This window comes from Odocoileus virginianus, chromosome 31 (assembly GCF_023699985.2).
Source record: "Odocoileus virginianus isolate 20LAN1187 ecotype Illinois chromosome 31, Ovbor_1.2, whole genome shotgun sequence".
In the NCBI taxonomy this organism is placed as follows: Eukaryota; Metazoa; Chordata; class Mammalia; order Artiodactyla; family Cervidae; genus Odocoileus; species Odocoileus virginianus.
This window is the reverse complement of record NC_069704.1, coordinates 216,480-226,996: the sequence shown is the minus strand read 5'-3', so window position 1 is coordinate 226,996 and position 10,517 is coordinate 216,480. Positions and strand designations below refer to the sequence as shown.

General features: G+C 52.8%; 1 protein-coding gene across 3 annotated transcripts; it reads left to right on the top strand.

Annotated features, from left to right (window-relative positions):
- The first annotated feature begins 850 nt into the window (after window positions 1-850).
- Window positions 851-9,100, top strand: ALKAL2 (ALK and LTK ligand 2). 3 transcript variants are annotated; one of them, XM_070459138.1, is made up of 7 exons: window positions 851-1,226; window positions 1,874-2,181; window positions 3,525-3,578; window positions 3,664-3,744; window positions 6,166-6,231; window positions 8,398-8,443; window positions 8,526-9,100. In XM_070459138.1, the coding sequence occupies exons 2-5, from the start codon at window positions 1,926-1,928 to the stop codon at window positions 6,228-6,230; spliced, it is 456 nt and encodes a 151-aa protein (XP_070315239.1). In that variant the 5' UTR covers window positions 851-1,226; window positions 1,874-1,925; the 3' UTR covers window position 6,231; window positions 8,398-8,443; window positions 8,526-9,100. The 3 variants fall into 3 exon arrangements, with proteins under 3 accessions (XP_070315239.1, XP_020730962.1, XP_020730967.1); XM_020875303.2 differs by lacking the exon at window positions 8,398-8,443; XM_020875308.2 differs by lacking the exons at window positions 8,398-8,443; window positions 8,526-9,100 and adding an exon at window positions 6,595-8,391.
- The last annotated feature ends 1,417 nt before the right edge of the window (window positions 9,101-10,517 follow it).

Genomic DNA, 10,517 nt, shown 5'->3' with positions numbered 1-10,517 from the left:
GCCAATAAAATGGGAAAGTGCGCAACTGATTGATAATACATTTTACAAGAAGAAAAATTAAAGGAGGTAAACTGTTGAATTCTCACAAATGGGCCTGCCTACAACCTAAAACTTTCTGCAAGACGCGGGCCTGGACGGAGGGCCCGGGAGCGCTCCCGAGGGCGTTGCCGAGAGAGCCGGCGAGCCCGGGGCCGAGGGTCCAGCGCGCTGTCCTCCGGGGGCTCGCCGGGCGGGTGAGGGTGGCAGGGGGCCGCCGCGGTCCAGCCAGGGGGCTGTGTCCGGGGGTCCCAGCGCTAACCCAGACCCTGCCCTCGACCTGTCTGGGGCGAAGCGACCTCGCCCCCGGGAGTGGTCCCCAGCCTCGCCGGCAGATCCCCCAAAACACACAGACTCTCGTAGACTTATTAAATGTGAGGCAATCAGGCAGCTCCTTTTTTAATAGCCCGAGATCTACATTTAGACAAAAACAGATCCGAGTTCCTGGTAAAGGCGTTTCTTCTCATCCTGTCATAAGTGACAGGAACGGAGGGAAATAGACTGAAGGAGAGAAGGGGGGTAGAAGGGGAGGAACAAGGAGGGGAGGGAGATGGGAGAGGGGGCCGCCGGGGTGGAGGTGCAGTGTAGGCAGAGGGGAGGGGGAGGGAAATGGGGGAGACGGGGAAAGGGGGATCGGGTGCGCGGGGAGAGGGGGTGTAGGAGGGGGTCGGAGGGGAGGGGAGGGGAGGAGACGAGGAATGTGGGGAGAAGGGGCGGGGAGACGGGGAGAAGGAGGGGGAGACGCGGAGGGGCGATACGGGGGGGGGGCAGACGGGGTGGGGAGACGCGGAGGAGATGGGGGTGGTGAAGGGGGTGTCTGACGAAGATCCGCGCGGGGATACGAACACACCGGCGGCTTCTAATTAAAGACCGGAGCCGGGCCCTCGGGGACCCGCCTGACGTCGGCAGCCGCGGGGATAAGAGGGGCCCCGAGGTCCGAGGCCGGACTCCGCCAGCCCGCACCCCAAGCCACCGCGAGTTCCACGCCCACAGCTCCGAGGCGCCGCGTCCCCTCCTCGCGCGTCCAGTGCGCCCCGCGGCCGGGCGCCGCCGGGGATGGAGTAGGGAGCCGGGCGCCAGCTCCTGGGCGCGGGGACTGACGCCGGAGGACGCGCACGGCTGCGGGGCGCGGGACAGGCGACTCGGTCGGGTTCCTGCGCGCAGGTGGCCTCACGGCTGGCACCGGGCAGGTACGAGCCGGGCTCCCTCCACAGGGCCAGGGGTTTTCCAGAACCGGGCACAGCGGGCGTCTGGGGAGAGGGTCTCGTCGCGGGGGCTTCTCGGCGGAGATCGGGAACACAGGGAGGAGGGGGCGGCCGCCACACAAAGGCGCTGCTGGAAACTTGAGCCCGGCCGCCGGGCGGGGCGCCCACCTCCGCCCCCCGACTCGCCGGGGTGCGCTGCGGATCCCCGAGGGAGACGCTTGGGCCCGAGCCCCCGAGCCGCCGCTGGCCCCTGCTCGGCGCCCGTGGGGGACGGAAAGTTGAGGCGCCGCGCCGCGGGGCTCCGGCCGATGAGCCATCTCCAGGAAAGTTCGGGGCCGCGGCGGGGCCGAGGCGAGTACCGCCGGGAGCGGAGGTCGCGCGGCACCCACGGCGCGCTCTCCACGTCGCCGCGAGGGGCCTCGGAGAGGGGGCGTCCTCGTGCGGACCCCGCCCAGCCTCCCGCCCTGGCTCCGCAGCTGCCCTCCCGGTCTGGACGGCGCGGGGCGCCCCTCCACCGGCTTGGCGCGCGTCCTCCGGGGCGCGGGGGCCGGGGCGCGCGGTCCGAGGGGAGTGGCCTCGCCTCCCTCCCTGCAGACCGGCTCTCCGGGTCTCCCCGCACCCTGTCCCTCCAGCGAGCCGAGCTCCGGGAGCGAACCGACCCCACCCGGCCCGGACGAGCGCAGAATGCACGGACCCGGGCGCCCCCTCCTGCTGGGGCTGCTGCTCGTGCTGGGGGCGGCGGGGCCCGGCAGGGGCGGCGCGGAGCGCCGGGAGGCCGCGGACCAACAGACGCTGCTGCGGCTCATCGTGGAGATCGTCCAGGACCTCAGGAAGTACCACTCGGGGGAGTCCAAGAGGCTGCAGCTCTCGGGCCGGCAAGACTACATCCTGGACCGCAGGGAGGTCGCCGATTACCCTTACCCCGAGGAGCAGAGAGTGGGTGAGTCCCCGCCCGCCCGCTGTGGAGGCGAGCGCGCCGCCTGCAAAGGCCTCCTGCGTGTGGGGCTGGCCGAGCCCCCCGGGTCTGCCTGTCCTGTATCAGGGGACGCTAGAAGATCCAGGACTTGCTTGGAGATAGAACTCTGAGAACGCATACGTAGTTTTAAAATATAAATGCATTTCTACTGTTTAAAAAAAAAAGCTGGGAAATATTTTTATTTATAAAAGGATATAGGAATTCCATGAATGATGCTTGGCAGATAACATAACTACCCCTCATCCACATCTAAGATGTGTGAGTGGTTACACTGGTCGGTAATTTCAGCATGGAACTGTCATCTGTTATTTTGGAAATGGAAATATTTTCAGCAAAGCAGTTTCAACTGAGACAGAAATGTTTCAGAATCCCCCACCCCCATCCCCACGGCAGAGCCTTCCCAGAGTGGCTGCCCTCTGGGAAATTTCCAAGGAAAGCATGGAAGCTTTTAATGCTTTCATGACACAATCAGGTCAAATATGATAAGGTCAATTTTATATAGACTGACTAAAGTTAGTTGTAAACGAAGACTGACATTTAGGAGATGTCTAAACCTTGCAAGTAAGATTCTTATGGAAAATTTCCCTCTTTGAATGAGGAGAATTGGTGGTAGTGTGACCACATGCCATCACATTACCAGTGCAGATCAGGTGAGTAAAAATGAATCCAGATGACTGTTAAAAAGAGCAAACACAAGGCTGAAAGCAGAAAGGATGTCAGTCAGGCTAGTCACCAACTCCAGCTACGACTGCGCAGACACATCTTTCCCTGGGAACTGTGCTTTTAGCTCCTCTACGTGGTACTGTCTGTTTGCATGCATTCATATCAGCCTTCACAACAGGTGGTACTGACAGAACCTCACCCTTTTTCTAAGTAAATACCTAGAAGAATATGCCTATAGCAGATTTTGTTTGTTTGTTTGAAGGATGATATCAGGTTTTCTTCTTAGAACTTTGAGAGATTGTTGAATTTGATTCTCTAGGTCTTCAAGATGAAAATGTCTAGAGTGATTTACTCACTGGAAGATAACCGTCACACACACCCACACACACACACACTTCATGGTCCCTGACTCTCTCCTGGTGGTGGAGATTGGTGTTAGTAGTGGATCTTGGAGAGCTGTGAACCTGATTTGGGGACAATGTGCCCACTCACTCGTCCTCATATTGCCATGTACAGCGATCAAGGGACTGCTGTGATTGCTGTTTATAGCAGAATATCCAGTAATTTTAAACATGCACTTCAGATCACATGAGAAAATGCTTCTTTTGGTCAAGTTAATAATTTATTTCTTTTCCCTTAAACAGAAATTGTCCCTCGAGATCTAAGGATGAAAGACAAGTTTTTAAAACATCTTACAGGTAAGCTTTCCGCTCATTCCTTTGCCTCTCCCCAGGTACTGGCCTCCAGGAGCTCTCACTATCTGTTTCCTCTTGTGCATTCCAGGTCCTCTGTATTTCAGCCCAAAGTGCAGCAAACACTTCCACAGACTTTACCACAACACCCGAGACTGCACCATCCCCGCATGTAAGTGACTGCACCTGAATCGCTGGGCCCTCCGCCTGGGTGAACAGGTGCCTGCCTTGTGTCACCCAGACTCGTGAATATTTACTCCCTGCTGACTCTGCAGTCAGGGGCTGGGCTGAGTAGACCATTGAGGAAGATAACGACAAGCAGCAGCTAGTGCCAGACAGAACCTGGTTTACACTTGCTGGAATTAATGAACTCTTGGAATGGGCTGGACTCTTCCGTGCATTTCTTGAATTCTGGCCTCGTGCCTGTCTTTGTATCCACTCAACTCTAACAGTGGAGCAAACACTTAAGATGACTTGCTGAGATGACTACTATAGGGTGTAAAGTATCGAAGGATGGGTCTGGACCATTCTCACCACCCTGGCCACAGACTTTTTGCTTTTACCAGTAATTATAACCTCATCACCCAAGAATTTTACTGCTATTTCAAAACTTTGCTCTTCTGCTTGGCTTCATCATTCACTCAGAAATGCAGGTGCCCCCTCCATGTGGCTCTCAGCTGTAACTTTCTGGGTTATCCACAACAAAACGGATTTCATTTCCCCCAAAAATGGCTCCTTGTGCTCTTCACAAAACATGCAGTGATGACAAGCAGCTTAGTAGGTAGAGTGACATGTGCTAGAGCCCTAAACCAATTTTTTTGTGTGTAGGGACCACAACTTTCCATCCCTTTAAGGCTCACAGGAGGACAGCTGTGCAAATAAGTCAAGTCCTCTTAGGAGCTGTTTTCAGGACCATCCTTAGGGGCAGCAGACCAGATCTGCCTGCCATGCTCAAAACACTAAGCCCCTTTCCATGAAGGGGAAACTGTCTTGAGTAGGCAGCAGAGCCACCTCATGGAGCTCTCCCACCCCCAGACACAGCAGGAAGGCAGGGAGCTCCTCCTGGAGGGAGGGGCCGTGGCCTCGGTCAACGCTGTCACAGGGCCAGTGGCACATGCGCTATCTGTGGGCTTTGCAGACGCCACAGGCTCATCCACAGACCCTCCCCGGGAACCCCCCCCAACACTTGCTGCCTCTTCAGCTGACATAACTGAGTCACCCACGATTCTCCTGGTCACCCGGAAGGTAAGGTGGCAGGATCAGGGTGCATCATGGCTACACCTGGACCTGGAGATAGGTCAGTGCCCTGGACGCGTGGCTGCTCACATGCCTTCCACCAGCTCATAATGAGCTGTGGAGCCGAATCTGGGCACGTCTGTGCAGTTCAGGGCTGAATACAAGGGTTCCCAGAATCCTGGCAGGTCAGACAGAAGGAACAATAGACCTTCTCACTCAAGGTGTGATCTTGGGATGAGCTCCTTTGAAGAGCAGGACTTTTGAGTCCGTCACACCCACTGAGCAAAGTCTGCACCTTGAGGGGACCCCCACTCCAGGTGGCCATCAGAGTGGAGAACATGCTGTCCCGCAGGGAGATGGTTGACCTCGGGATCTTAGGGCATGTGTCAAATTCCGGAGTCTTTGAGCTCATACAATCCAGTGTATCACATATGGTCTGTTTAGGAAAACCACATCCTAAAAAACGTGGTGCATCTGGTGAAGAGCCAAAAAAGTCAGGAGTCCCAGTGACCCTGCTTCCAGCTGTCAGATCATCCTTTGAGTCCAAATTATGTCCTGTAAATATTTATCATGTGTAATTTTTGAAGAATTAACTGCTTGTCTACCATGCAGTGCATATTTATTGCTGTCAATTTATTTATTCACTCGGAATTTTGGCCAAGAGTATGAACTCTTCCGTCTTTAAGTAAGATTCTGTGACTCTTGAGAAGTAAACTCTGTCTTGAGGAATCCCTGTGTGGGCATGACTGCTGAGCTGCCTGTCCTCTGAGGCAGCACCTACGAGACGAATGGCGCAGGAAACCGCGATTGCTAGGAAGGCCAGGCTGCACTCAGAAACCAGCCCTTGTTTCCCTCCATCGTCCAGCCAGGTGTTTTCACTCTGGTACTTGGCTGCTGACCCACTGTCTTTAGAATTTTTGTGTGGAAGGCTTTATGTTATGATCAACTCAAGAGGGGACCCTGCCTACACGTGACCTACAAGTTAAATAACACAGGGCACAGAAGACTGTCTGCCAGGAAGCAAACGAAAGCCATTTTGATGAGCCCAGCAACCACTGTGAGGAGCAAACAGGCAGAGAGCAGGCGTGTGGACGTCCGCGTCCCTGCCCGCCATGGCCCCCAGTCACATCACTCATCTTCTGTCACGTGACACTCACGGCCCTGAGGTGCCATAAATTATTGAGTCAGCAGCTTCAGGCCATGACTGCAGATGACAGTCTGCGCACCGCTTCCAGGGAATTTAGAGTGTTTAAAGGAATGAATGGCTTTCGCAGCTGCTATGGTTTTTAAAGTGAATGCTGTTCATCTAAGCTGCTGAGTTATCTGACAAGGGTCTGTGATCTGTCCGCACTTGCAGACTACAAGAGGTGTGCCCGGCTTCTTACTCGGCTGGCAGTCAGCCCGATGTGCATGGAGGGATAAGGTAAGCTGGCGGCCCGGTCACCATGGCCTGCACACCAACAACAGGGTGCGTCAGGGACGTGAAAAATTCATGGGGGTTTAAAGACAGTCTTTCTCAGTGAAAGTAGAGTTACTGTGGGTCAGGCTGATAGAATACTCCAAATGTCTTTAAATACTGGCCAGCAGTAAAACACACAGCACCGCAGACAGCCGCTGGGACCCAGTCCCAGGAGGGCGCGCTGGCCGAGTGCACATTGATCTGCACACAGCCCACTGGCTACTGACCTCAGCATGCGCTTGGTGCATATGTGAAGTCTGCTCACCCACCTACAGGCTCTCATTCAGACATTCACAGGTGAGTATATGACTGACCATATCCACGCAGATTCTAGAGACATACTGTTTGAGGCGGACTTCTGTCAGGATGTCAGGGCGCTGACGAAGCTGAAGAACAGCTGCGAACAGGCATCCTCTGTGTCTTGTGTGCCAGGCCAGCCAGATGCCAGGTCTGCCTGCGTCTGATGGCTGCCCCTTCATCTCCCGTGAGTCAAGGAGGGGTGCTCTCCATGGCAAAGGCCACGCTGACCAAGGTCTGTGCGAGGGCCCGGGGCAGCCGCCGCCCACAGCACCGCTTCTCCCCAGCGGGAGTCCCTCCAGCAAACAGGGGTTCAGGCAAACAAGCGGTTACTGGAGGCTGTGACCCCACACTCTCCACCGGCTCATGAAACTTACAACACTTCCTATCTGGGGGGAGTGAAAGCACATTTTTTAAAGTGAAAGCTGTGAAATTCCTCCTCCTTCATTTTTCATCTGAATGCTGTCCAGTTTCTCTTCCACTGCCCACGTGGCAAACAGAACACTTATTTTTAAAGCAATGAATGGATTATTATAAGTCTCCCAAAGTACCTGCCAGGAGAGATGAGAATGCTTTTATTAAGTATTTCTTTATAGTTAAAGCATCACTGTTTCCAAAGATGAACCAGGCACATCCTTGGAAAACAACTGCCATTTACTCACAAGTGGGGAGACCCTCAGGCCGCAGGCTCCCTGCCTCCCTGCCTGTGAGCTGACCCCTGCGTCCCGACTGCTCTCCTGCAGAGACAGCTCGCCTGAGTGCAAAGGCGGGAGGAGTGGCCCCCTGGAGCCCTGGCGGCTGTGGCGTGGCCCCCAAGAGTGGTCCCGCTCTGCTCTGTGTCAGGAAGCACACTTGTCACCACTGTCAGGAACCGTGTTCGTTTTGGCCAAGAAAGGTGTCATTTAGAATACAGATTCTTATGCTAAAATACCTTTATAGTACTTTAAAAGATTAATTTCTTCCAATTCCAGAAGCTTTAAGCCCCAATTGCAGACGCTTAACTGGTTGGTGACAGTGTAGACAGTCAAGGGTCGCCCTGACCCCCTGAAGGGTAGAGCTCACATTCTGCATCAACATCCGACTTTGCTCACGAGCCATAAGCTGTGCCCAAGTGCCTCTTCTGCGGTCCTAACCCACGAAGAAGTCAGGACGCTCCTGCAGAGAGAGATGCCTCTTCCCACACCAGACCATGACCTCAGCCTCTTAAAGGCTGGTCTAAGGAAGTCAGGCTTCATGGGGTCCTGAGCAGGGAGCCCCTCCACTCCGTGATCTCAGAGAAGAGCCCTCTCCTTTCTGAATCTCACAACCTGATCTCCTCCAGCCAGAGGAGTCTAGCTTTCCAGCCCCTCTCCCACATGGCAAGACAGCCTCCCCCACACGCTTTCCTTGATCTGGGCTTCCCCTCGGGTAATTTCAAGGCCTTAGGCCGGGAATATTTTCAGAGGAAACAAGTAGCAAGCATCCACCTCATTCTACAAACTGCAGCCTGATCTGAGCAGCCCAGGATCACCCCAGTCAGTCAGACTGCACTGCCGAGAACCCACAGCAGACGCGGCAACACTGAGCTCGTCTTCAGCCCGACAGGCATTCTCTTCATCTGAGACGATTTCATTCCTTCAGCACAGCAGGCCAGTGGTGACAGCAGGACTGAGTTACTTCCCACAGTAAAAGACTCACAGGAACACGGGGAAACACATGCAGACTGAAATTCCTCAGGTCTGGACACACATTACTGTCAGTCACTCAGTCTGTCAGACCCATGGACAGTAGCCCCCCAGGCTCCTCTGTTCACGGGATTTCCCAGGCAAGAACTCTGGAGTTTTCCTTCTGCAGGGTATCTTCCTGACCTGGGATTGAACCTGGGACTCCTGCACCGCAGGTAGATGACGTCACATGTAGTTTAACATACAGGTCTCCCAGTGTGAGTCGTTCTAGGAAACCAAGCCTGTCTGTTTCTGCAGAGCCGCGCGGCAGCCCAGGACCCGTGAGAAGTGCCTTGGAGACCAACAGGACAGACCCACTGCCTTCTGAACACTCCCCGTGAACAGAGATTTATTTTTGCAGACAGACTCTTCCATAACTCCTTTACCTTAAGTTTCGTATGTTGTTGACACCATATGTGGACACATATTCAGTACATTTGTGTGCCTGACAGTAATGCTTGCCACTCATCATTTTAGACAACAGGACTGCATTTGATGTGTCATGCTGTGAAATGGCAGAGAGAGATCTTTTTTCCTGATTAGGTGACATCACAGATATTTCTTTAGAAACATAAGCAGAGTCAGCAGAATCTAAAAATATATTTTCATATAGCATATGGTATTAATATTTTATTATTTTTACAATTAAATTCCCAGAGTATTATTTGGAACTGCATGAAAAAAAAGAACTTCAGTGTGGAGACATCTGTGTACATGCTCAGGCTAATTTCGTCCTTTTGTAAAATAAATGTAAAATAGTATGCAGATACTGTGCAATATGTAAATACTGTAAATAAAACACAAGTAATAAATGAAGTGTTTGTTACAATGAAGTCTTCAGAGTGACTCTTCTGAAAAAGTTTATCTGGGGAATTTATGATTTACAAATCTTTATGAGACTGAAATACTGTCAGAAGCCACAGAATATAAAAGGTATAAATAAACTGAGAAAGCTACAAATTCTTGTAAGGGACAATCAGCATTTTCTAGAAAGTGGTACTATATTGGTGACATACTCTATAAGACACATGATTTGGTAGTGAACAGTTCAAGTAAGTTTGCCTCTGTATTTCCTGTATGACTTTGTAATGGAAACGTGAAACTAAGCTTCCAAGAAGCTCCAGATCTTATAGGTAGATGTATTTTATAGGTAGATGTATTCTATAGGTATACCTGATATATTTTGTAGGTAGATGTATTTTGATATGTTTTGAACAAATCTGACTGGATCTGATTTTTTAGAGACAAGTGAGTCCAGCAGTGAGCTCTTCTGTTCAGACGACCCCTGGTCTGAATACAGCCTGACATGGACTGTGCTGTTTCTTCAGTCATGTCGGACTCTTTGCAAGTGCATGGACTGCAGCCGCCAGGCTCTGCTGTCCATGGGCTTCTCCAGGCAATAATACTGGAGTGGGTTGCCATGCCCTCCTCCATGGGATCTTCCCGACCCAGGGATCTAATCTGAGGCTCCTGCATTGCAGGTGGATTCTGTACCACTGAGCCACCAGGGACGCCCCAGATATAGCCTAGGGACAAAGTCAACTAGAATCCTAGGATTTGTGTGATAATCCGCATGTAAGACATAAACATAAACTATGAACATGAAAGAACAGAAAGAGTAAAAAATTCTCTTGCTGAGATTATTAAGCAATTACTAAATGGTCAAGACTCTGGGGTTTAGCTTCTGAAGTACTTTACTTTCCTGTTTTCTAGCTGCAGTTAAACTTTTCCCCTTGATTCTTTACTTTTTAGAGCTATCATTATCAAATCCTCAGTCCACCTAACTCTTAAGTCTTCAGGATAAGTCTCACGTAGCACAGTCTTCTGGCCAAACCTCCCCAGCATTTCACCTCTGCTAACCCTGACGGCCTGGGGTGATGACAGCCTTATTCGTCCCTCAGGCCCAAGCTAGTTTAGGACTAAATGCCCCCACCTGAGACCCCCAAGACTGAGGACTGGACGCCACGCCTCTGAGCTCTTCCTGCTTCTGAGTGACTGTCACTCAGACTGACCTGAAACTCAGTGCTCCCAGGATTTCAGGTCACCAGCTGTGGACCGGGGTGAAGACTCGGAGAAACGAGGTTCCTCATCCAGCCCTTCACGCAGTCTCTCTTGAGGTCCCAGCCCCACCCTCTGCTGAAGGTAAGGGAGGCAAGGCGGCTATATAGGGCTGAGGGCCACCATCTTCTCCCATGAACAGATGAGTCAGGCAGAAGCAACGCGCTTGCTCAGCAGGTCCGCTCCTCAGGC